This window comes from Sitophilus oryzae, unplaced genomic scaffold (genome assembly GCF_002938485.1).
Source record: "Sitophilus oryzae breed Bouriz unplaced genomic scaffold, Soryzae_2.0 scaffold_1507_pilon_pilon, whole genome shotgun sequence".
In the NCBI taxonomy this organism is placed as follows: domain Eukaryota; kingdom Metazoa; phylum Arthropoda; class Insecta; order Coleoptera; family Curculionidae; genus Sitophilus; species Sitophilus oryzae.
The window spans coordinates 2,314,266-2,342,106 of NW_022146178.1; the positions used below are offsets into that span (position 1 = coordinate 2,314,266).

General features: G+C 30.3%; 1 protein-coding gene across 1 annotated transcript; it reads left to right on the forward strand.

The window, feature by feature from the left end:
• Positions 1 to 7,300: 7,300 nt before the first annotated feature.
• LOC115878255 lies at positions 7,301 to 26,650 on the forward strand. The gene is made up of 13 exons (XM_030894680.1): positions 7,301 to 7,800; positions 10,104 to 10,222; positions 10,286 to 10,364; positions 12,293 to 12,450; positions 14,713 to 14,816; positions 14,875 to 14,935; positions 17,366 to 17,503; positions 17,678 to 17,765; positions 17,826 to 17,944; positions 18,092 to 18,170; positions 22,139 to 22,299; positions 26,341 to 26,444; positions 26,508 to 26,650. The coding sequence occupies exons 1-13, from the start codon at positions 7,719 to 7,721 to the stop codon at positions 26,569 to 26,571; spliced, it is 1,356 nt and encodes a 451-aa protein (XP_030750540.1). The 5' UTR covers positions 7,301 to 7,718; the 3' UTR covers positions 26,572 to 26,650.
• The last annotated feature ends 1,191 nt before the right edge of the window (positions 26,651 to 27,841 follow it).

The window sequence follows — 27,841 nt, forward strand, 5'->3', positions numbered from 1 at the left end:
ATCCTTATTTGCACCTAAATGGGGAATGCAGATTCGGGTCGCCTCGACGTCGATATCTGACCTAATAGGGAATGTAATTCTACCAATTACCAACGTCATATTACGTTGGATTTTAGTTATTTAAAATTCGTCGCTAAGCACTTACGTTACGTTTGGTACAAGAATACATAAAAACCTAACCAAACTACCTAATTACAAATGGATTCATAATCACTCCTCGAATATAACTATGAGTGCCTATCTAATTTCATATTATAATAATTCTGAATCATTAATCCAGACATCAGTTTTGTCAACGGAAGTCACTTTCTTGATATATCTGATTAAAATACTCCGGAAAACAACGAGCGTCTTCAAAATTAGGTAGATTGATGAAATAAAAATATCTATAAAAAAGTAACTCGCAAAATATATTTTTTGATATTCTAGCTGGTTTAATCATAAAACTGTACTGTGGTTCCCCCCAAACTCAACCTTATCAATATTATTCTACTAGAAATCGAAATGTGAATATAAATTTAAAAAAAAACGATTTTAAAATGGCTGACAATCGGATACGTGTTAAGAATGGCGGATTTCTGTGTCCGACTTAATATGAACTACCAATATACCAATTCCGACCGGGTCTCCAACATTAGTCGTCTCACACGACCGAAGTCATCAAACCGGACGACGGGCAATCGTATTATGACGTATATAATTCCAACGTACGCCACGTAACCTCACTTTGCATTTTGCGTATCAGTGATTTGTGGATTTGTGCAACTATATTTTAGTTTTTGTTTTCTCGTTAAAAAAAATGGGCAGCCACTTTTTTAAGCCTAACCTCACATGTCGGAGGAGGATGGGGTCTGCTGGTATCCTAAGCTAAAAAATGAAATTAAGATGCACCAGTGTAATGCAGCATCTCTTCCGGATAAAACGCATTTACGTGTGGAGGCAAGACATCACTACTACTATTATTATTTTGCAAAAGCCTCGACCTCTTTCTGTAAAATGTAGATGAATGCCTAAATGCCTTTTTAGTGTTTTTTAGGCATAATAAAAAATTTAAGTTTGTTTACAAAAACTTTTTATTAGGTTATGTTCATGATGTTCATTAGGTCGCAAATGCTACTTAATGGATTGTATTTACGGACATAAATAGAGATACGTAAATTAGGTTATAAATATGAACATAAAATACAACAAAATATAACTGGACGTTACTTTAGGGATTATCAGTGAGACGTATCCTATTCGGACAATGGGTAGACGTCGGGCTAGTTCAAGTACATGTACGTCGTGCAAGCCAACGTGGGAACGACGTTGGGAAATTAATAAAAATGGTACGTTGTTATTTTGTACGTCGACATATCGTTGGATTTACCGACTCGGATCCAACGACGTCGCTTTTAATAGGAAAGCGACGAATTGTAAGTTGTATATATATATATATATATATATATATATATATATATATATATATATATATATATATATATATATATATATATATATATATATATATATATATATATATATATATATATATATATATATATATATATATATATATATATATATATATATATATATATATATATATATATATATATATATATATATATATATATATATATATATATATATATATATATATATATATATATATTGTATTGTTATCATTGTGTCTATGATTTGGGGTTTGTTAAAAATTATTATGTAAATATAATATAGGAATAAATGTAATCAACCGTGGGTAATTCTGTAGGACTATATAAGATACGAATAAGCAACTAACTTATTAGTATTATATTAAATGTATCATTCATACAAACATTGTAGTATTTAATAGTTTCTAGAAATATACTATTTTCAATGTGAATTTTATCAAAAGTCACGTTATGATTGTCGTGACTAACGACCTTACTGATACCTTTTGAGTATTGAAAACAAGCGAAGTGTGTGTAAAATATTGCACGTCGTAGTTATAATCAACATGACTTACAATTGATATTTTTTGTTGGTGAAAAAAATATAAATACTGTATGATCAAATAAAAAACAGCATGAAACTATCTTAGAAATGACGATCCACGGTATTCACTATTAATATGATTTTACATCAATTGTCATTTAAAACTAACTTAACCCTATTTTTTTCGCATGGCAATTGATAACAATTTCAAATTATAAAATAACGCCATTTAGTGACAATAACAAGATAATTTCTGTTCAGTTTATGATCTAAAAAATCGATTTTTACTGACACCAAGTTAAATAAAATCTAATACAGACATATCAACTGTTGAAACTAAAAATGGTTGCTCTACCACACCATTTTTGAGAGCAGACAAAAAAGGGCTGCATTAAAAAATTCAGTAATTGTAACTAGTGATGTTGGTAGCGAATATTTCCATTCGAATTTTGCAGAAAATTTCAGAAATTTCCGAAATATTTGGTCCCAAAATCGCGAATATTCGCAAAAAATCCGAATTTTGCAAGAAATTTCTTTTCAAAATTCAAGACATTGAGCAAAAATTTAACGAAAGTGTATCAAGTATGCCGATTCTTAAGTCAGAAGAAAAAGAATGCTTCTCCGCCTTACAAAATAGAAAACGTATGACTCTTAAATCAATGCATTTTGCCGCGAATCTCTTGGACCCCTGTTTCCTGGGAGAGCACCTTAACAATGCAGATAGCTATGGCCGCTATGGAATTTATTAACAATATCACCAACAATCATCCTGAGTTTGTCAATAATAAGCCATTTTTACAGATGTAACAAATTATTGCGCCAAATCGGGTTTATGGGCTCTCGACTACGTTTGGATGTCAGTTGAAAATGTAGACTACCTAAGTTGGTGGCAAGCAATGTGTAAAAATACTCAGTTGAAATATTTAGCTGTTGCTCTGCTGTCTTTACATCAGTCATCTATATACATACAGTCATCTGCAGCCACAGAGAGAAGTTTCAGTACTTACATTTTTATCCATACTAAAAAAAGGAATCGCTTAACTGCTAAAGAGCCGGTAAAATAATGTTCGTAGCTCATAACAATAAATTATTACTACAAAAACAAAAAGTGTATATGGAGCATGATATTCAACAACATGAAATTCGTCCAGGACCACTAGAACTCGTGGAGGTAGAGGTCCATCCTTCAGAATCAGAACCAGATGATACATCAAATATATCTGATTTGGAAATAGAAACTGACGAATACAGTACTACTACTACTATAATACTCTATGAAGATGGGACCAGCTTGGCGCCTGATATTCCGGAAAAGAATAATTCAGTTATTTGTGTTTTACGTTTTTTAAATTTATATTTCGTGCTTTTTTGTTTTTTTTTTAAATTCATAGTCATAGTTCGTGGTTTATTATTTTTATTATTATTATTAAGATTTGTCCATATAGGTTGCTTAATAATTTATGATTTACTCTATTGTATAGTAGCCTACATTTATTTATAGGTGACCTAGAAAAAAATAATTCCAAATATACTAATAGCACCTATTAAGTGGATGTAATTTTGCAGCAAAAATCTGAGATCACTTAAAATATATTGTAAAAATAAATGCAATCCATGCGTGAAGTATTTACACAAAAACTCCATAAAAATTACGTTTTCTAAATTGTAGTGTGCGTATGTTTTTTTAATAGGCCTACATGAATTTTTCATTGACACATTACTTATATCATCGATTGTTAGGAAAACTGTTAATAATGTAAAAAAGTGCTTAGTATGTGATAGATACATACCCAAAAGCTAGTGGTAAGTTTGTTAAAAATATAGAAGTTTTTTTATTAAATATTAGCAACAGTAAATTTTGAACAATAACAATATATGGCAGCTACTATTTATTATAAATTTTTTATATAATTTAATACCAAACTACCGAAAAATCACACATTTTGATATACTGATTCTATAATATTTAGTGTCAAAGGCGTCAGGGCAGATCATGAAAATAAAATCGCTGTAGTTTTATACAGGGTCGCTGGTGATGTGTGGAAACGGTCGATTATTACGATTTTATTATTGCATATTTCAATTCTTCGTTCAGTTCCAAGCTAAAATAGAGATACACACAATGTACCTTAAACCGACATTTTCCGAGTTATTGGCTTTTGAAAATATCACTTAAACAAAATTCGATTTAATTAATTTAGATGTACAAAAACCAAAGCAAAAAGACTCTAAGTCTCGGCCTCAACATTTAATATAGAGTCTTATTGTTTTGGCTTTTGTATTTACAGTATTGGCCATAAGTGGATGAACTTTGTTAAAATAATGGGTTTTTCTTAATATGTTAATAAAATTAAAATTCCAGCTATATTTACTTGAAGTCTAGTGTCAGTGCTATAAAAATAAATAGCATTGTTTTTTTTTAAATTTGCTTTAATAAGGCAGCAAAAAATTTAAATTGAAAAAACCATTGGACAAAAGTAGATATATTTAATAAAAAAAAATCTTATGTTAACAAAAACTGAAAAATTAACTTATAATTTACTAGTACTTAGTGTAATAACCCTTATTCTTAATTACTTTCAGACATCGCTTAGGCATAGATCCCAGAAGATTGTCAATTATTGAAAAATCGATATTTTTCCAAGACTCCTCCAAAGCTGCAAATAATTCTTGCTTATTTTTGTAGAATTTGGTCCTAATATGTTGATCCAAAATTTTCCATAAATTTTCTATTGGATTCAGCTCTGGGGATTGCGATGGCCATTTGAGAACAGGCACCATTTCATCTTCCAAAAACCTTTTAACCAATTGTAAGGCATGTTTCGGGTCGTTATCATTTTGGAAGTAGCGTACAACTGGCATTTTTCCTCCAAATAAGGCACTAAAAGCTTTTGTAAAATGTCTCTGTAGCCAAACCGATCCATTATGCCCTCAATTTTATGGAGAGGCCCCATCCCATACCCAGAAAAACAGCCCCATACCATGATTGAGCCCACATCGTGTTTTACAGTGGGTCGCGTGTATTTTGGTAGCAATCGTGTGTTGGGAGGTCTTCTTACATGTTGAAATCCATCTGATGACACCAAATTAAACTTTGATTCATCACTAAAACATTTTTTTTCCATTGTGCCACAGTCCAGTTTTGATGTTCCTTGGCAAATGCTAATCGGGCCTTCAAATTTTTTTTTGATAGCAATGGTTTCTTGGAAGGGTCTTCGGGAAAACAACTTGTGGTTAACTAATTTACGTCGGATCGTCCTTGTACTCACTGGTGGATAGCCCATTTCTTCAAGTTTTGCTTTTATCTTCGTTGACGGCAAAAATGGATCTTGTGAAGAAATTAATTTTATGGCTTTTATCACATTGGGACCAACTTTTTTAGGTCGTCCTGGTTTTCTTTTTATAGAGACATCTCTCTCATTATATCTCTTAAATATATATATAAAATATAATGTACCGCTGATTTTCCAAGGCGTAATTGCTTAACGATTTCCGATGGCTTCAAACCCTCCTTAAAAGCATTCACTACTCGCAAATTAAGATCTGCGGACAAGTTAATTCCACGTGGCATGATATATCATCATCATCATCATCATCACGCAGCCCCTTTTCACGTCCATAGTAGAACATAGGCCTCCTCCAAACGTCTCCAGTTCTCGCGGTTTTTAGCTGTTGCAATCCAGTTAGTTGTTATTCGTTTCAGGTCGTCGGTCCATCGGGTGGGAGGTCTGCCTTGGCTACGCTTGTCGGCTCTTGGTCTCCACTCTATAAGTCTTTTGGTCCATCTCCCGTCTGCCATTCTAGCAATGTGTCAGCCCATCTCCACTTTTGTTTTGTGATTCGCTGGATAATGTCATCCACTCCCGTACGTCGGCGTATCTCTTCATTTCTTACTCGATCTCTCAAAGTCAGGCCAATCATAGATCTCCCCATCCGCCTTTATGTCACTCTCAATTTTTCTGCGGTTGATTTTGTTAGAGTGAGTGTCTCGGCGCCATAGGTCAAAACCGGGAGGATACATTGGTTATATGCCTTTCTTTTCAGGTGTATTGGGATATTTGCTCTAAAGATGTCCCTCATTTTTCCGTAAGCCGCCCATCCCAAGGTAATTCGTCTAGCCAGTTCACAGGTTTGATTATCTCTGCTTATTTTGATCTCATGGCCCAAGTATACATATTTGTGGACTAATTCTATTCTGTTTTTGTGAATTTGTATGTGTTCGCTGGGCACCATATTAGACATTATCTTAGTCTTGTTAAAATTTATTGTAAGTCCAATCTCGTGTAATGCATCGTTAAGTTCTTGAAGCATGTCTTTGATCTCTCCCAGACTATCTGACACTATAACGATATAATCCGCAAAGCGTAGGTGGTTGAGTCTCTCTCCATCGATAACTATTCCTTTTTGTTGCCAAGCCAGCATTTTGAATGCATGCTCAAGAAGAGTAATAAACAATTTTTGCTCCCCTTTTTATTTTTATCTGGTTAGTTGTGGAATGTAGATTTACAGTTGTTGTAGCATTGTCATATATGTTTTTTATTATGTTATAATATCGATGGTCGATTCTACATTCTTGTAGCGCTGTTAGGATGGCCGGTAATTCTACCGTATCGAACGCTTTTTTAAAATCGGCAAATATCAGTGCTAGGGGACGATTGTATTCGATGGTTTTTTCTATTAAGGTTTTTAAACACTGCAGATGATCGTTGGTACCAAATTCGGAACGGAAACCAGCTTGTTCTTTAGGTTGGTAGAAGTCTAATTTTGCCTCTAGTCTATTTGGTATGGTATGATATATTACAAGAGCTCAAATGTTTTTAAATCGCAATTGTTCATAAAAGCAGAACAAACGAAACTAACGATTTTTAAAAATATTTGGTTCATCTCCTTTTGTTTGTAAGTGCGATACTTAATAATATTTGACATTAATATTTGGCATCAAGTTAGAATTCATAGATGTATATATGAAGTTATATCAAGTCTGGAAATTATTTTTTTAGTTTTAAAAAATGCTTAAATTTGCTGCCAGCTAATAGACATTTAAAAACCTTATAACTTTCGTATTTAACTTTTTGCGGTACCTTGTATATTTTACCCCATAATCGAACGTTCCCATACATATCAGCGACCCTGTATATAAAATTATATTTTTTTTAATCATACACAAACCTAACGTGGGAAATAAGTCATCCATAAAACCTACATGTTTTCTTATGAATTGATTGCAAATTTTTAACCAATAATTTGCTGAAATAAAATTACTAAATTTTTATCAAACAGTTGACGATTTTGTTTATATATACGTGCTTTCTGAAAATATAAACGTATGTGTAAGAATTTGCATGTGGTAAAGAAGTTGGTTTTCTTTCAAATAATTTGATTGCTAAGAAACGCTTAATTATAAGTCCATTATCGATACAAATGTATAATTTAACTGTAACAAATATAGTTATATTACGATTGTTAGAAGAAACCACCCTGCATGCTATTGATATTTAGAGGTTTTTTTCTGAACTACATAAGACAATAAAATGTGATACAATCAGTTTTAAAAATCGCTTCTAAGAACTGTATGTTTAATTATTACATGCACAGTAAAACGTCTATTTAAAATTGTAAACAATAGCAATTTGTATTTTATACATTTTAGAGAGATATTGTCACTGGAAATTTTGTGTCACGTTTGTATATATTCAGTATAAAAGGGTATATCAAGTCATTTTAGATTTCAGTTAGGCCAACATTAGGCTCCGATTGAAATGGAACTGTTAAGTTTTGTAGTGTGCTTTGGGCTGATTGGAGTAGCATTGGCCAAATCAGAAGAATGTGGAAAGATATATAGTGAGTATTGGGGTTTTGTTAAGTTTTTTATACACTGTATGTTTGTTTAAACCCAATCAAAAATTTATAGACTAAACATAGATTTGTATGTAGTTAAATTACTTAATGATTGAATATTTTCAATTTCTTCAATCCTAATGTGTTAGTATAAATTTAATGTTAGTGTGATAATATTAAAAAGCTACTTATACAGGGTGAGTCTTAAATAAGTACAAATATTTTCAGGGCTGGTAGATATTGAAAAAAGAAACATATTTTCTCTTTATCGGTTTTCAAATAAGTTTAAAATAACCAAGATATTTTACTTTGAAAATTTCAAAAAAGATTGATTCTTCGCTTAAATTTTGAGAACCACCGGATTTTTTCTGGGTTTTCTTTCTTGTAAACTTAATCTACCATCTAGTATGTTGCCATATTATGAAGATTTTATTTTTTTTAGCTAAAAATTTAAAAAAATATTTTTTTTTTCAATAAATTCCAAATTTTCATTTTTTGTTGAAACAACAAAAAGAAACTCATAGTTGTGCTTATGTCGAAAAATACTCCCCCTAAAAATATTTGTAATTATTTAACATTCGCCCTGTATAGTTCATACTGTACAAAGAAATAAAACATTTTACCGGAAAATTTAAATAAAAAAAAAGTTTGCGAAGTATAAATATTGCTTTTATTTTAATGAATAGACCAACAAAAAAGTATATTTTTGATCAATAATTTATACATTTGCATGTAATTAAATTTTCTTTTTTCCAATGTCCAATCCAAAGAATATTTTCAATTTTTCCAATCCTTATTGTGTTGGTATAAATTTAATATTTGTGTGGTAATGATAAAGAGCTACTTATAGAGGGTGAGTCGCAAATAGAATAATAGGATATACGCAAATATTTTCAGGGTTGGTAGATCTCGATAAAAGAAACATATTTTCTCTTTACCGTTTTACAAATAAGTCCAAAATAACCGAGTTATTTTACTTTGAAAATTTCAAAAAAATACATTCCAGATTTTCAATTTATTTTTCGCGAAAAATACTCATAATCATGTTTCTGGGGTCGAAATATACTACCCCTAAAAATATTTGCACTTATTTAAGACCCACCCTGTATAGTTCATAGTGTACAAAGAAATAAAACCTTTTACCGGAAAATTCGAATAAAAAGGTTAGTTCGAAATATAAATATTACTTTGATAGAGAAACAAGTTTATTTGATTTTTTGCTACAAAATTCCGCCCATTTATTATATTATTTAAATAAACTAAATAATACATTTATACATTTAAAATATATTTTGATTATTCTTTTTGTTTTCTGTTTCTAGCATTAAGCCATTTTTATCGATATCTGTTCAGTGTTTTTTTTCTTTTCTTTCAATTTTTATATTTCAATATAATTTATCGTTTAGCCTATGTACTATTGTACTACTATACACTGTACTATTTTTTATGAAACTAAAGATGCTAGACATAAATTTGCTTAGGCTAGCCTAAAATAAATCGTGAACGAGAAACCCTTCAAAAACACACGAAAATGGGACACACTACTATAACCTCTTTTATCTATGGTATGTACTTAGTACTTCTTGACCTATGCATTGAATATCAATATATTTTTATGAAATATAGACAAAAATAATCTGTATTTGATTAAATATTATCCAAAGAAATATTAATCTTATATTTAGGACCAAAAAGTATATTCAGATATTATTTTTTATTTCAGGAGTATTTACTTTTTAATAAGCTAAAATTGTTTAATTGTTTAAAACCATTATTTCAATTTTAATTACCTACTTAAATATGCATGTGTTATTCGAATTTGCAATTTAGCTACATGTTTGTAAAAAGATAACAAAATGCTTGAAATAATTAGTAAATTAATTTATTCAATAATTTGTTTCCATCATCTAGTGACTAATGCATGATTTATTAGTGAAATTTAAGGATTATGAATTATTGAAGAGTATTTTAAAATTAAAGATATGTAATATATAAGTCTAAAATATACAGGGCTGTTCACCACATACGACACGGAGTACCTATTGTAGCTAAACGATTAGATTTTTACAAATTGTCAGTTTTAGGTTCGTTGAATGACTAATAGTCTTTTACCAAATCCAAAACTTACTGAAGGACTAATAGTCCTTTAACGAATCCAAAACTTACAATTTCTAAAAATATAAACGTTTAGCTACAATACTCCGTGTCGCATGTGGTGAACAACCCTGTATAAATCTAAAAGAAGATAATAATAAGTATTTTTTTATTATTTCACTAAGACCTGCTAATAAAGTCACCCATTGTAGGTTTAGAAGTATCAAATGATGACGAAAAGCTAATCCTCAACAAGCATAATGAACTTCGCAAACTTATTGCCAGGGGAAAGATTCCGGGACAACCAAGAGGAGTTAATTTGAAAAAAATGGTTTGTCTTAATTTCTGAATTCAGTTAGATACTTTTAATATTGACTATGGGTGTTTGTTTTAGAAATATGATTCCTTACTGGCAGCTGAGGCACAAATAATAGCGAATTCTTGTATATTTGCCCATCAAACTGTAGTTGATGGTAAGTAATCATAATTTTTTTTTCAAAATCTAAATCAAAAATCAATGTTATTAAATATTTCGTTTATTTACACAATACACAACAGCTGATTTATGACACATGCAGGCCGTTAGACCACCAGTATCGATAGTTTTCAATCAATATGGAACTTAGAGTCCAACTTTATACATAAGACTAGCGTGTACCGCGACTTCGTTCGCGTCGAATTAATCATTTGTAATGGTGATGATAAAGCAAAGCAAGAATTTCCATTAACATATTTCTATTAACATACAAACTGGATAAAAATTTTTCACATTTATGTCAACATGACAAAAAACAATATGGCGATATTATTATATAACTTGGTAATATTTGAGGGGTAGTTTCATCTCGTTGGATTTGACTTTCGAAAAATCCGTTTACCAAAAATAAGCTTTTTACGTCAAGCAGTTTAAGCAGAATCGTGATTAATTAATTACCCAACTTTTTGGAACACCCTGTATGATTTTTAAAAAAATTTCAAAATATGTAAAAAACAAAATAAATTATGCGTGTCCAAGCGTTTTCCCGAAAGACTAACCGTTTTTTAAATAACAAATATTGTAATATTTTAGGGGCGTTTTCACCCTCTTGGAATTTGAGATTCGAAAAACCCCTCCTTATCGAACCTCTACACCCCACAGTCAATCCGTTTAAATCAGCTTTAAACGTCAAGCAATTTAAGCAGAATCGTGATTACTCAATGGTCATATTTTATGAAACACCCTGTAAATTTTTTTAAAAAATCTTAAAATATGTAAAACAACAAAATAAAATATACGTGTTTAAGAGTTTTTTTCCGAAAAACTCACCGGTTTTTAAATAAAAAATATTCTAATATTTGAGGGGTGGTTTCACCCCCTTAGAATTCGAGTTTCGAAAAATCCCTTCTTATCGAACCTCTACACCCTAAAGTCAATTCGTTTTCCAAAAATCAGCTTTTTACGTCAAGCGCTTTAAGCAGGATCGTGATTTATCAATGACCAGATAGTTCGAAACACCCTGTATACATTTTTAAAAAATCTTAAAATGTGTAAAAAAGACAAAATAAAATATACGTGTTTAAGCGTTTTTTCGGAAACTTGACCGTTTTTTAAATAAAAAATGTTGTAATATTTAGGGGTGGTTTCACCCCCTTGGATCTGGAATTTCGTAAAATCCCTTCTTATCGAATACGAACATAGGTAATAACTATAATTCAATTAAATTGAAATAAACTACCCCTATCATTCTTGTTAACGAAATTTAAAGAAAAATCTTATCAAACACATGCAAAAAAATTAATTTGGATAGTTTAGTTTGTTTAGAAACTTTTTTATCTCTTGTGTTTTTTTGATAAAACTCACCGATTTGAAATTAAAAAATAAAATGTATAGCATTACATGTCAGGACAAAAAACATTTTCTGATAAAGAATCTAGTGGGCTGCTGTAATTTTTTTAGGAATAAATCTAGTCGGCCGCTGTTACTTTTTAGGATGTTTCTAATATTATTTTATTTGACATTACTTTACTGCAATAGGTTATTATCTAGATGATTATTATTATCGTTATTATCACTAGAAAGGGTGGTTTCATAACAGTAATGCTTCCATAAAATTTCATTAGTCTATCTCTTTTCATTTTCAAGATAAAAAATAAAAACATTATTTTTTCAACGTTTATGAAGCAAACTACCCTTTATTTTGAACAAGGAATCACCCCTTGAAGTTTTTCGCATTTGTTTTGAAACACCCTGTATATAAACAAGGGTATAGATAAGCGAATATCTATGTACGCAAAGTTTCATGTAAATGACCGAAAGTTGACTATAGCTGTCTAATAAATAGGCTATGATTGATAGGCAAAAGTTTTTAAATATCATTCATTAATGTAATTAAAAGTTTTGCTATAACTTCTTATTCTCTAGGCAGATGGCATGCTGTTGGGCAGAATCTATATATTTCCTATTCTACTGGATATGATCCAAAACCAGACTGGTCAGCAGCTATTCAAGCGTGGTTTGATGAACATAAAATTTACACTTACGGGAGCAGATTTTCAAAAAGTACAGGGCACTATACTCAGGTAATTAATAACTGCATCGAAAATTTGGTTAAACATTTTTATATTACTAACCATGACGAAGAACTCCCATTAGCAAACCTAATCTCATCTACACATAACGTAGTACGAAAAGGAAAAATATGGAATCTATTAACAATAGCTACCTGATAACAATTACTTAATGAGGTAAAAGTAAGTCTCAAACTTTCTGTATATGTTCATTAAGATCAAAGAAGCGATAGCCATACATTTCTAATCTCTACAAATACTTGAGCAATACATTTATTTTTATTAGATTTGATTAAAAAAGTCTCTTTTAGTGTTTAACTTTAGTGGTAAATGCACTCTTTCTCTTGGTTTGATGATCCAGGTTTTGTTTTTGTTAGGACACTTCTTAGAGTAGTTTTATTTAGACAGTTTTATTTTATATTACTTAGGTATTGATCTTCTCCGATGTTCCTTTTACATTTGACTTGCAATTTGATATAATATTGTCTAGGGATTTTGCAGTGAGTTAACCATTCTGAATTGATTCTTGGTCTTCTTGGATTCTGAGATTCTTGGTCAGTGCATATAGTGATCTATAACATAGTGTTTTAATTATACCTCTTTTGGTTGCTTCAGAATGGTTCGAATGAGAGTTTAAATATTGTCCCATATGTGTGGGTTTTCTATACCGTGCTGGCAACTGTTACTTTTGGGTCGGTATTTACATGTGTGGAAGTAAATCGCATAGGGATCTTATTAAGTCCGAGTGAGAGAAATGCGACGTTGCCGGTATGCCTTTCCCTATCAGCTAAAGTAAAATCACGATCATAAACCGCTTATTTTTAAAAGATGATGACATTATAGATACGTTTCTCGGCATCTGAAATGGAATTATAAAGATATCGTTAAGGTGTCCATTTTTTTATAACGAGAAAACGTCAGTAATCACGATAATCATAAAACCACTTTAGAAACTTTTTTTTTATTTTGAAGATCGGATCTTTTACAATGTGTTTAATCTATCTATTTACTGTTAGTGCATAGAAATTTTCAGCAATCGTGTAACTTTTTTATTTATAAAGATTTTCACATACTGTCTGCGAAGAAAATATAGCAGAAATATTAAGAAAGTTTTTGAAAAAACTACAATCATTTATTTCTAATATATTTCGAGATATTGATTTTTGAATTCAGAGTTCTAATAGCGCAATCACTGTCAAACACTAACTCAATTCCACTTATTTTTACCAAAAATGCAAGTCTTTCTAACTTGCACTTAAACATTTTTATGCTATAGAGAAAATTACAACGACTCGTTAATAAATAAACAAATAAAATATCACGAGACGTAATTAAATCGTGAAGCTGAACCCATGTAATGTACACCTTTCCCTAGAACTTTAAGTACTGACAAAGGTACTGATTGGGTCGACCGGTTAACTGCGACAAATCGGAAGTGTCTAGGCCCAGCAGGCAACTATTAAGCTTGACCAATCAGGTTGGTTATCGTGGTTATTTGGAGGGTGTTAATTCATTTGTGTTTGGTAAAATACTCTAACGTGATTGGTCGGGCTTAATAGTTGCCTGCTGGGGCTAAACACAAGTGACAAATCTGCTATATCCCCTTCCACGTCTCAAAGCAATGTGTACAGTTTCTCGGTTTATTTCATACGTTTGGCAACATATTTACTGTTCTCTCTTTGTTCAGTACATTATAAACGCATTGTACTCTTGTTACATACGGAAATCTCGACCCAAGCTTAACCTTTGCCAGCCCTTAGTATACAGCAGTGCTAATCGCTCCATAGCTTCTACTGACTAGAACATCCAGAAACGGTAGACAGAAGTTTTTCTCTTTCTCAATGTTTTTGTCTTTATATTCTTTAATTCGAACATTTAATGGTTAAGATGTTTCACCAATATGAAATTTATCACAATATATTATTATTTAATATACAAACTACCATGTGAATATCTATATTAGCTTTTTGTAATTTTTGACTGACCCTATAAGACTGGCAGATAAAGGTTATGTGTAGACGGGACGTAAATAGTATTAATAGTTTTTTACTTTTAATTACCATTTTTATATAAATTTTATTATTCTATTATTTAAGCTTGTTTTTACCAATTAATATAATGTGTTTCTTACTTTTTATTTTTTCTACAATTTAATATTATTTAAATAGAATTTCTAATACTTTATTTCAATTTCCAAGGTCTTAAAAAGTATTTGAAAATCATAATTTAAAAATTATTGCCTTTTAGTATCTCATATTATATGTTTTCTTACAGATGGTTTGGGCTAAAACAGAGTATGTAGGTTGCGGATACGTCTATTTCAGTGGAAACGATTTTTGGAAATATAAGAAATTATATGTCTGTAATTATGGCCCAGCGTAAGCCAATTAAGAAATAGTAATAAAAACATTTTAATAATTTGAATACTTCTTTCAGAGGAAACTACATTGGCGAACAACCATACCAAACAGGATCTTCAGGCTGCGAAGATTTATGCTGATATAAGTAGCTAAGAATTTTTTCATAAGTGCTTAATTTATATTTTATTAATTTAATGTAGAATAATATTTAATGAAACTATGCTATTTTATACATATTTAAATTAATTTATAAGTTGGACATTTTTATTAATTTCTATTTAAATTTTTAAATAGATTATATATAATTCTTTTCGTGAATTGCTATGAAAAATGTCCACGTTGGGTTTATCATTTTGGGAAAATCAACAAAGCCCGAAATGACAAACACAACGTGGATTTTTTCATAGCAACTCACGGCAAGAATTATACAATCTATTTATTTATAAACGTAAAACTGCAAGAAAACTATTTCCACTTTGTAAAATTTTAAATTGATAGAGAATAAAATAAAACTTACTGTTTGGAAAAAAAACGTTTTTAAATTTTTAATTAAATTACATTTTTTTATATCTTTAACTGTATGTATACCTCTATGCGAATATTTATATCAATAAATGTTTGAAATTTAATTCCCAAGCAGCATTTGGACGTCGGGACAACGTTGTGTCACGCGACCAAACGTCGGGGCGCAACGTCGGCACAACCTCGTGCCAACCCTAGTCTGCACTAGTTTGGAGAATAATTTTTGGGTCGAAACGACGTTGGATACCGACGTTGGCTAGAAGCCTAATTTAGTACAAACTGCAACGTTGTTTAAAATCCTAATTCATAGAAATACAAAACTAATATGGCGTCTAAGTCGCGTTTTATCCTAAATTGGGATAATTATAGTAAAAATATTATTTTTATGATTTAGTTAGAGAGATATGTCAGATGGCAGTGAAGAAAAACAAAACAAAAGTATTTAAGTGTGGAGGATGTTTGAAGATCATAATTATTGAAACACTTTAACCGACTCTGTAACTCGTTACCCAAGGCAAAAAAAGTTAAACGCAAACAACTTTATTGATAAATGTATTGTTTCTACTTTGAAAAATACTAATGGGCCTTAAAATTAAAGAAGTTTTAAAAATTTTCTTGAATTTTTTTTTAGTAAAATGAGAATAATTTATTCGCAGTCGAAAAAATTGTTTCCGCGTGTTTTTAGGGTCAAATATTTCAAGTGAATGTATTCAAAAGCAGGAATTGCTATTTTAGAACGAAACATTTTCTTATTTAACAACATGGCGGCTTTCACTTTGTTGTTTTGGAGATTAAGATGGAGTAGTTCGAGTAGTCGCATACTGGACTAATAAAGTCGCAGTTCGGCCTTAACAGGTAGTATACTAGTCGCAAGATTGCCTAATTTAGTCATCCTAGAGTCTAGCTTGTGCCGCCCTCTATAATCTAAATAAACGAGGGAGTGGATAAACTATCGGTAATATATGTCGATGTATATTTAAATTTAGTTTTATATGTACCTTTCTTATGTTCCATTTTAATTAAGTTTTTTTTTTATAAAAACAAAAACAGCACTGAACTGTCTGACTGAACAGAACAAAGAAGTGAAAATTTAAGATTTAAGGTTATGGTTCAATACAGTTGCAAAAAGGTAGTGACTCGACGTCCTACCAACGTAAGAATAAGGAAATCTAAACAACGTTGGAATTAGTAAAACAGACGACGTTTGCATAACGTTGGAATAGGTCCTGAAACTGACGTCGGAAAACTCAATATTGTCCAACGTTGTAACTACGTTGTCCGAATCACCTAAATATCACTTAAGCAAAAAAGGTTACAAGACAACGTTTATTCGACGTCGCAGAAGCTTCTACTTTGCTGTAGTACTAGTCCAACGTCGGCACAACGTTATAAAAACGTTTAAATTTATTTTAATACCCAAGGTAGGGAGATAACTATTTTTTGTAACTAATCCAACGTTGTGTTTAGTAAACATGTGGTCGCAAGTCGTGAAAATGCTACTTGGGTTGTGTTTTACCCTTGCACTTTTGTGCATTAAAAACTTTTTAGATAATGATATCAGTATAATTTTCACTAATATCTTTATCTATAAGCTCATTACCATGAACTTAATACTATACTAAATACTCTAAATTGGACAGCTTTATTAATTTCTGTTTGAGTTGATTGATTATTTCAAAGTTATATATTTTAAGTAGATGACAATTTTATATCTTTATATCAACTGTATGTATACCTATACCTGTGCGAAGATTTATTTCAATAAATATTTGAAATCTAATTGTATGTTTTGTTTTATCCTTGCAATTTGTTGTATTAAAGGCGTTTTAGATAATGACATCCAGTAAAAATTTTCACTAATGTCTTTATCTTTAAGGTCATTACCATAAACTTATAAATTAATATTTAATTTGTTTAAAAGGCTCTTGTTATTTACGTCTACATAATATAATAACTGAAGCGGTATTTTTATCATTTTTGTTATCATCAGCCAGGTAATATAGTAATAATTGTTAATATAAAAGCATATACATTTTCCTCAATAAGTAACTAAAGTTATCGTTAACACCAATAAACCTCTATACAAAATAATACATAAAATATACCTAACTATAGAGAAAAAACTAAATAAGAGTGTCCCAAAAAAGTTTTGCTTTGTAATAATAAGAAATTTTAATATCTTAGTAAGTATTAAAGTGTTTTTTGAAATACTAGAATTTTAAGTTTGAAAATTGCATTTTGCTCTAAATATATTTTTTCAATTATTTACAAGTTAATAAAATTAAGTATAATTATCTATATTTTATTGATTTTATCATTCCTAATTATTAGTTTAAGCCAATATATTTATATTTTAGTTACCCAAGAAAATGAATTATCTATTTGTCACTATAATTCTGATAGCTGTATATTTTAAATTAGGATCAGGAGCTGGAAGAATAATTGGTAATCTTTGTAAAATACTTAAACAATAGAAATGAAAAAAAAATATTTTTGTAATTATAGCATATGGAGTCTCACAAGCTGAGCAGAATGCAATTGTCAATATTCACAACAATTTCAGAAAACGAATAGCAAGTGGTTCTGTTCCTGGTCAACCGAAAGGCATCAATCTTCGCCGATTGGTATTAAATATAATTTAAGTTTCATAACGGATTTAGAAAGAAAAAAAATCTTCTCGTCTAAATGAGTGTATTAATTTAAAAAGGGATTTAATATTTAGATGTTGTGAATTATAAAAAAAAAATTCTCATATTTTTGTAATATTTTAGCGTTATGATCACAAACTTGCTCTAGAAGCACAGAAAATAGCAAATACAACCGTTTTTCGACACGTTGGGGTTAAAGACAGTAAGTATATTTATTTTTTTAGTTTAAGAACTAGAAAGATCTATTATGACGGTCATATACACTTAGATGCAAAAAAAACGGAGAAATTTTTGGTCAAAAAGCGTTATATTTTTGTTATTTTTAACCCTATTTTCATTAATTTTTTTAGCAAGTTGTATATAATTATATCAACCTTAATTCGTAAACTCAGCTTTTTAAATTGGACTATTAAATTGTTAGAACTTTAGAATTTAAGAAGATGTTCAAATATTCCTCCATCGACTGCTGGACAATTAACCCAGGCCATCATAAAATTCTCTTCTTACATTAGCTAGTTGGTAAACTGAAATTCTATTGCATTCCGCAGAAATAGCATTTTTTAACTCATCTAGATTTGGGTATTTTTTATCCTTGTATATCCTGTTTTTTAAATGGCCCCAGAGAAAGAAATCATTTGGCGAAATATCAGGAGACCTTGCTGGCCAATTTACTGTATGCTTTAGGCCAATAACGTTTCCGTTAAAACTATTGTCTAAATATTCCCGAACAGCCAGGGTACTATGTACTGTACTATGTGCCGAGCAGCCATCCATTTGGTACCAAACTTCCTGATTTTCCCAAGCGGCATCATGTAAAGCAGGTAGTATATGATTTTCGAGTAGTTCCAAATAATATTCTGCATTTAAATTTCGTGTAAGAAATAATGGCCCGATAATATTGTGTCCGAATATCCCTGCCCAAACATTTACTTTCTGTGGATATTGCGTCCTTGTTTCGACAAACCTGTGCTGGTTTTCTTTGTTCCAATATCGATAATTTTGAACATTGGGTTCATTATTTAAGGTAAACGTGCATTCGTCAGTGAAACATGTTTTTTTTAAAAATTCCTTATCCGTGTTTGCTCTTTCCATCATATCAAAACAAAACGCCTGCCGCCGTATTTCGTCCCCATCTCGTAGGTCTTATATGGAAATAGTATTTCATATGGAGGAATAGTATTTATGTCGTTTCAAAATTCGAAACGCTGTAGTGTGATGTATTCCTATTTCATCCTCAAGTTTCCTTGTGCTGATCTTTCCATCGTTCTCTTCCACGCACAATAAAACTTCCAAGTCGGTATCATTTCTTGCATCTTCTCTTTGTTCCTGCCTTGCTTCACATCTGGAGTTATTTATTAGGGTACCTTTGGTCTCAAATCTCTGGATATTCCTTGCGATTGTACATTTTCCAGGTATCGGTTTATTCGGATACAGAGCAGCAAACATGTCCGACACCTTTTGATAACTATTTCCTTGATAATACCATTTAATCATCAATACTTTTTCTTCGGTAGTGTAATTCATGGCTGATATTTTCGATGTAGGTATGAGTTATTAATAATAATAATAAAGCACTAAATAGATAAATTTCTGAAATGACAACTTCATTTGACAGTTATCTTTTACCTTGACTGGTGCTCATAAGTAAATACAGGGCCATAAGAAAGGAGAAATATTTAAAAAGAAATCGGCGATAACTCGTAAACGGGCTAATCAAAAATATCTAAAGTTATTCTGCAAAATAAAAACACTAAATCACCACAATACATCAAAACACTTTTACACTGGACGCGCGTCCAGTGTAAAAGTAAAAGTGTTTTGGTGTATTGTGGTGATTTAGTGTTTTTATTTTGCTGTGTAACACCAAAGGTTCCAATCCTCAACTGTAATAAAGTTATTCTTTTGGATGTGGGTTTTAGTGCTCTTCAATAAACCTAAATAGAATTATTCTCTAAAATAATTAGGGAAGCCAATAATTGACCCCATTAAAATTTACATGGGATTTCCTATGTCCCGCTCGACGATGCAACACCCGGTATAGGGTTAATCGAGGGGTTGTTTTGTTACCCTAACTTCAAAACACCCTGTGCAATAATTTCGTCTGTAAAAATTTTCCTAAAATATAATTTTAGGGTTAGAACCATGACTTCTGAGTAGCGATGGGAACTATGGAATGAATTAGACTATCGAATGGTTACTGAATGAATGATTTCAACTATCGAATGGTTTTATTCGAATAAAATCATTCATTCATTTGTATACTAAAGCATATGTGACAACCTCGCCGTGCGACTAAATGGTTATCGTTGAGCCACGACTATCGAATGCTTTTGATAAATGAAATAGTATTCGTTTGATTTTTGTGTGCGTCAGTGCATTATTAGTTCTTCCAAATTTTTATAACTTCACCTTATAAATACTGTGCTATTTTTACGTTTATTAAAATATTTAAAATACTAAAATAGTAGTTTTTTTTAATTGACGATTGTGTGCGTGTGCAGGTGTCAAAATTTTTGTGATTTTCCGTAGCCCGATCTTTCAATTATTTTATTTTATATGGTATATATGGTCTATTTTTTAATGGGAAATTTTGAGAAGTAGCAATTTTTAACAGAGATGAGATGAACTTAGAATTAATTTTAAAAATACATATTTGTATTTTAGATGTTTTAATAATACGAATTAGTTGAACTTAATAACCATATTTAAGTAATCTGGTTAAGTAAATGGTTCTCGAACTCAAACTATGGGGTGAGAAAATTAAATTGGAAGTTTTACACGTGCCAATTTAAAAAAAAAGTTAACAATGTTTGTTTTTTGTTTAAGCTAATTCTCTTACATGTAGTTTTTTGCGAAGAAATATTTAATTTATTTTTTAAAGTAAATGCCAGTAAAAGTAAATATTATTTTTAAATAGTAATATAAAGTACCTAATATAAATAATTTTGATTTCTAATTTTTTATTTATATTTTCCTTCCATTACACTGCATGCTTAGAAAATTAATAAATGTTTATATTTCATGATTTTAAAGTTTGTTGTTAATATAACAAATTAGTTCTGTAATGATTATTATTTAATAAACCAACGTTGCCACAAAAAATTTAAAGACCAATTATTTTTAAATAGGATCTAATATAAATAATTTTGACATCTAATTTGTTGTTTATATTTTGCTACTACGTAAAAAAATGTTTATATTAAATTATTTTAAATTTTGTTGTTATAGGTATAACAAATTCTTACTGTTATTATTATTTTTATTAAACCAGTCTTTGCTTAAAAACATTAAAAATCATTTTCCTACATCCAAAATATTTTATTATCTAACATAACCTAACCTAACAACAGAATATTAATAAAAAAAATGCAAAATATTTATACATACTATCGCTAACTAACTAAAGCCAAACATAATAATATTCTTTGCTAATATCAACTAATACCAATATATGGCAACAGCGCCCTTCATAATGTATTTTCTGTGTAAATACTACCACCTCAATAAAAAAAATAATATGTCCTTATCTTTATATGACTCCGCAAAAAATCAAAGATGCCGGCTTCTTTCATAGCATTGCCACCGACCGCTGTCGGGTTTCTCGGAAAGAAACCTACGTCGCCGGGCGACAACTAAAATCCAGTTAATATTTTATTATAATCGATCCTGACGAATAAATGAATTTGATAAATGAATGAATTTTATAAATGAATGGTTTTTGCTGCCGAATTACTAGAATACAATATTTCAAGGCAGATGACGCATCTATTCGATAATTTTTATTCGAATAGTTTTCAACGAATGTTTTTTACTAGCTATCGAATTATTCGAATGAATTGCAACTATCGAATGTTTCGATAGTATTCATTCGATAGTTCCCACTACTACTTCTGAGCATTTTGTTTTTTCATTCATGTTAATACATGCTTTGGTTAATTTTTAAAAGCGAAATGAACTGATAACGATTAATTTGCAATTTTTTTAATTATCATTACTTTTTGATTATTTTTCAATATGACAAGGCTGCTTTGGTGATTATTAAATTATATCATTAATTTTCAAAAAGAAATGATAATTGAAAAAAATGCAAATTGTTGGTGGCAAATTCATTTCGCTTTTAAAAATTTTAACCAAGTCATGTTTAATTTTATACCATTTATTTTTTTATAGGTAGATTTTCCGTTGGTCAAAATTTATATAAAACGTCTTCAACGGCAGCTGGTGGTTCTTCAAATTGGAACGGAGCTATAACAGGGTGGTTTAACGAATATAAGTCTTATAAGTTTGTTAAATGCTGCGCTGGTTATGAGAAGACTGGACACTATACTCAAGTATGAATTGCGTTTGTACTAATTTAATAATATACCATCGACAAAAACGGCATTAGGGTTAGCTTTTAAATGTTCCTCCAATTTCAATGTATGCATTCAGAACGCCAAAATTAGTGGTAGTCCACTGCCGTTCTTTAAAAGATCAGCCTGGGGGCGGACTTTTGTTTACTTCATCAGCTGTACATACTTAGATATTGGGTCAGATTCCGTTTCATATTTTGTCAGTTGATTTTTGGTTTTAATTCTATGATTTTTGGAATTATTTATTATTGTAGTGCAAAAAACTAATTATTTTGGTGTTTAAGTGACATAAACTACTACCAGATATATGGTCACTCTCGTTTCCCATAAAAAAATAGAAAAATTGAAAAATTACACGTTGTGTAAGTGATTTAACCTAAAAGTGCCCATACATTTTGTACTCATCGTGATTTTTGTGTATGTTTTTTAAGACTCTAACAATTCATCAATAAAGCTTAAGTGGAGTGTGTTTTTGGTGCTATGCCTCATCTTTGTGGTGTTCCTGGTGAAAAGGATAGTTACACTACGCAGCCTAAAGTGTCCGGAAGAGCAAGAAAAGTGGGTTCGAGTTATAAATCAAGAGAATTCTATTGAAAATATCTTTAATAAGTTTTAAAATAATATTCTCCCATGATGGTATTAATGAAAACTGGACAATTATGTTTATTTTATTCATATTGTGGAATGTCCACTCCAAGTGTTGTTGGTTCAGCTTCGATAGATTCAAACACGTAAGTAGGTATTATGATCTAGGGAAAAATAAAGAATATGTGTATTAAAGATCATGAAAAGGATTATTATTTTGAGTTCAAATTTTAAAAAAAGATTTTTGTAAAGACAAGACTGATACAGTTTAAAAGAAGAATGTGTTTTTGTTTGATAATATATAATGTATGTCAAGTTGTCAAGCATAACATATATTTTTGTTCAGTAATTTTTAATGAATAGTGTTGATTATTTATAATACCAAATTAATATCAAATATTTAAGTGATGGCTGAATACAATATGAATAAAATAACAATAAAATCGGTATATTTGCATAATACAAAATTAAGTTTTAAGAATAAAGGTGTTACTAAAAATACCAAAGAAAAATACTAAGAAATTCATATTTCTTTGTTTTAATTGGTCTAATGTTATTTACATTTTACGTAAGAATTATACCGTATCATCGAAAAAAATCGGCGTCTAGTTGGCTTGGAAATGAACATCGATGACATTCCCTAAATAACTGTACACATAAAATAATTAACTAGAATTTTACAATCTTGGAAAATTTGATATTCTTGAACCTTGTTTCTAAATATTCTAAATTTTTTGATTTTCTTGGGATTTAAGTTCGGGAAAAACGCTGATTAAGTTTTCATTTGGTTTTTCATTATTTTTATTTGGTTTAAAAAAAAAACGTTTCGGCTAACATTATAGCCTTCATCAGTGTTGTGTCATATGAAAAAAATAGTGTCGAGTATAATCCAAAAAATTACATATAAAATATTCACACCACACACATAATGTTTACTGCGTACTCCATAGTCAATGTAGATAATTTTAGTGTTAAGAATAATAATTTTAAAAAATATGTGGTCATCTTTTGATAAGTTTATATTAGTTTATTAATTGCAGTAAACATTATGAGGTGTGAATTATATTGTATATGTAATTTTTTGGATTATATTCGACACTATTTTTCTCATATGACACAACACTGATGAAGGCTATATTTAGCCGAAACGTTTTTTAAACCAAATAAAAATAATGAAACCCAAATGAAAACTTAAATCAGCGTTTTTCCCGAACCTAAAATCACAAGAAAAACAAAATTTTAGAATAATTTTATTTATAAAATGCCAGCGATCTTCATTTCATACCCATCGCTGACGCCTTTTTTTAGATAATATTGTATTATTTGTAAATATAATTTTTCGAACATTGATACTTGCAAAATATACAAATAAATTTTGTGAATGCAAATAATAATACATCACTATTAGTAGATATTGAATGTTTTTTGTTAAATTAGATCGATTTTCAAACCCCAAAATTTAAAATATATTTACATTTTACCCATTATCTTATGTACCTATACATTATTTGTACATTGTAAAACATTTGCTGCATTTGTATGGTTCATAGTTTATTTGCCAAAGTATTTATTACTATAAATAGGTATATATGTTGTAGTTATTAACTGTATATTATGTATATTTCATGTAAACTATATCATTTTTAAAATACAAACCAAAAATCTGAGGAATAATTATGTTTTCCATGTATTCTACAACATATTTATTAATCCGTTATATCTAACTAGCGTGACGTCATAAATCTCGCCCGTGGGCTGATCTTTTAATAGAAGGCACTGGGTAGTCATTTTCAGATAGTACAAAGGTTAATACAAAAAATTAACAAACTTTTGACATTTCCACTAATTATACCTCAAAATTTGCCAGGAATGTCATTTTCGCCTTTGATTTTCTATCCGTCAAAAGAAATTGTGGTTGTGGTTAAAAATCAAAAGTTATGTGATTGTTTTATAAGCTTAATATTTGGCATTCTAGCTTTATGGATACAGCTGACTACCGCAAGCTGTTGCTAGGAAATTCTATTAGTTTTAATTGTGTTTTTTAGACATTGTGAATGATCGTAAACTAAAAAGTATAAAGTGTAATTGAAACCACTAATTTATTCCACTAATTACGAGGTTCTGAATGAAGCTTAAACAAGACAAACGTTGTAAATACAATTTGATCGAAAAAAATGGGGTTAGCGATGGCTACGAAATGAAGATCGCTGTTATTTTATATGTAAATTTATACGGGCAATGGTATATCGATCGTCATTTCCAAGCTGACTGAACGCCGGTTTTTTTTCGATCATACGGTACCATAAAACACCAATGCAATAATATCAAGAACATAATAAAGTTACTTACGTTCAGCGTGTTCAGCCCCATATACGACAACACTAGTATTAGTTGTCTCTGCTAATATCAAACATTACACAAAACAACACACAAAATGAGATACTACCAACGATACTAGGGTTCAAAATATATCGGTTTATATAGTTCATAAAATTAAATAAAACTTATTATCTAACACGCTTTTGCAAGGAACTGTTTTTTATCGTTGAGAGTTTTTTGTTAAATTGTCAATAACCACAGCACAGCCACTTGTTATTTTATGACAGCCAGGGCCAACTTCTCAAAACTTCACAGTCACGCAGTACTTTAGCAAAGGGAAAATTAAGGCCCGTTCTAGACTAATTTGTTTGAATCATTTGAATATACCGCGTGGAAATTGAAAATCGGACAATTTGGTGAAGGAATCTTATAAATAGTTAGTTTGTTGTGTGTTATAAGTTAGTAATTGTGTATAAAGTGAGAAAATAAATTCGTTAAGTATTTTATCGTGAGTTTAAATTAGTGGACCCACGGAATCCGTAACAATATTATATTATTTACAGTGGCCCAGTGTTTCGAAAAGCGCCAATATCTAATTTACTGTTTTTGACTTTTACTGCAATATTTTTATAATATATGGAGGCAATATAGGTTTATATATATACAGGGTGATTCAAATATATTTTTCACTACAATTATATTTTTTTAAACAGGAAGAATGTATTTTTAAATTTTGAATCTTGCTTAGTGGATATTCTCTATAATTCCCACTCGAAAACTTACTATACTATAATAAAACTTACTATACTAATATTAAAATACTCTATATTATATGAATATAATATATTCTATTTTTTTCTGTTTTTAATAGTAATAAAAATAGGTTTCGAGGCTTTCAATAATTTTTTTGCAACGTAGTCACAGATGACGCTGTATTTGTACCAGATTTAATATTTACCTTCACCATATTGTCATGATTTGAAAAATGTATTCGTGTAAGCACTGTTTACTTTTGTAGGGTGGAAATATGTCCGTTAAAACATCAACAGCTTTTTTTGCTTTTTGCTAAATAGAAATTTGTATATTGAATTTTTGAAAACTTTTTTCGAATTCCAGGTTGTTTGGGCCACAACTCAATACGTTGGTTGCGGTTACGCATACTACTACGAAGCCGGAAAGTATCCTTACAATAAGTTCTACGTCTGTAATTATGGTCCAGCGTAAGGAAGATATACAGGATGATACGACGAAATGAATACCATTAATTTTGTATTATATTTTAGTGGCAATATTGGAGGCTCATACCCATACAAAACTGGTAGTTCGGGATGTCCAAACCTGTGTTGAAGCGAATTATACTTATATGAATGTGTTTTTTTATTCGTATTATATACATTTTAAGTAAATATATGTATTTTTGTTTAAATATCTATAATTTATTTGAAACTAGTTACTAGCTACTATAACAAATGAATGAAAGCTGCATTTTTTGCCAGCGGGTTCTGGCTAGAGAACAACCAGCTAGCAAACATAGAAAAACATTTTTGTTTATAAGTATTACCACATATTTAATTAAAAGTTGGTCTGTACTAACATGTTAACTATATGCTAATTGGATTAAGTAACAAAAACATAAAAGAAAGTAGTAAACTTTCAAAATAATAATAATTAATACAGTAAAATTTGAAACGACTTGCGCCATCTTCCAAGGGCTAAACTAATCAACCTGCGAACAGATTTCTACTGTAACCTAACTGTAACGGCAGAATTCTGTAATAGAAATAGAGATGATGAGAAAGTCTATCAAGAGATGGCGAATTTAAAGTTTCAGAGCAATTGAAGGGGTGGCTGCAATAATCAGGGGCTTGATTCCACAGCTCTGATTCTTGATCTTGATATTCTTGATTCTGTAAATATATTTCATGTCTAGTGATTCATCTCATCAATCGTACAAATAACATAGGCTAGACAGAAAATTGTTTTGCTACGGAGCTTACAGAATCCCACTGCAACCAGCTCCACTTTTTTGCGAAAATGAGTTTTTTAGTTAGATACCCTTTAAAAATAGGCCGATCGTACCCTGCAATTATCAGGCCACGTTATGGAACAGTACCTATATGGCAACGTTACCGGATCTACCTTGCTTTCAGTTTGCAACAAAAACCGGAAAGTTATTACACTGTCTGGTTTGGCTAGCAAAATTTCTTAAAATGGAGCTGTCTGATTATTGCCACCCCTTCAACTAAGGAATATCTTCTAAAGGTAATATTATATTATATATTAATAATATTCTGAAAAAATTGAAAAAACTCTTGACTGTCCTTTAGACGTGAAATTTCTCTTTATTTTTCTGCTACCACGGTCCGTATCCCCAACAACATCCCGCCGTAGTTTTATTCTATATTTTAAATAGTATTATATTATTCAAAAAATAGAATAGCTGTACTACAAAAAAACTCTATCTGGCAATGACAAACAGCAGTATGTCCACAGCACACAAGGACATATACTTCTGTTTGTCTACTGCCAATTAATGGACATAGAGCACATAGAAAGTCTAAGGTATTTTCACCATTAAATTCGAATGGGATAAAATGTATTTAACACGTCGTTTCTG

What these genes read in the sequence shown, in the direction of transcription:
- LOC115878255 (XM_030894680.1), top strand. Translation starts at nt 7,719, where the DNA reads ATGGAACTGTTAAGTTTTGTAGTGTGCTTTGGGCTGATTGGAGTAGCA. An exon ending in GTCTGTAATTATGGCCCAGC is followed by an intron (nt 14,817 to 14,874) that starts GTAAGCCAATTA and finishes TACTTCTTTCAG; the next exon opens with AGGAAACTACATTGGCGAAC. An exon ending in ACACGTTGGGGTTAAAGACA is followed by an intron (nt 18,171 to 22,138) that starts GTAAGTATATTT and finishes ATTTTTTTATAG; the next exon opens with GTAGATTTTCCGTTGGTCAA.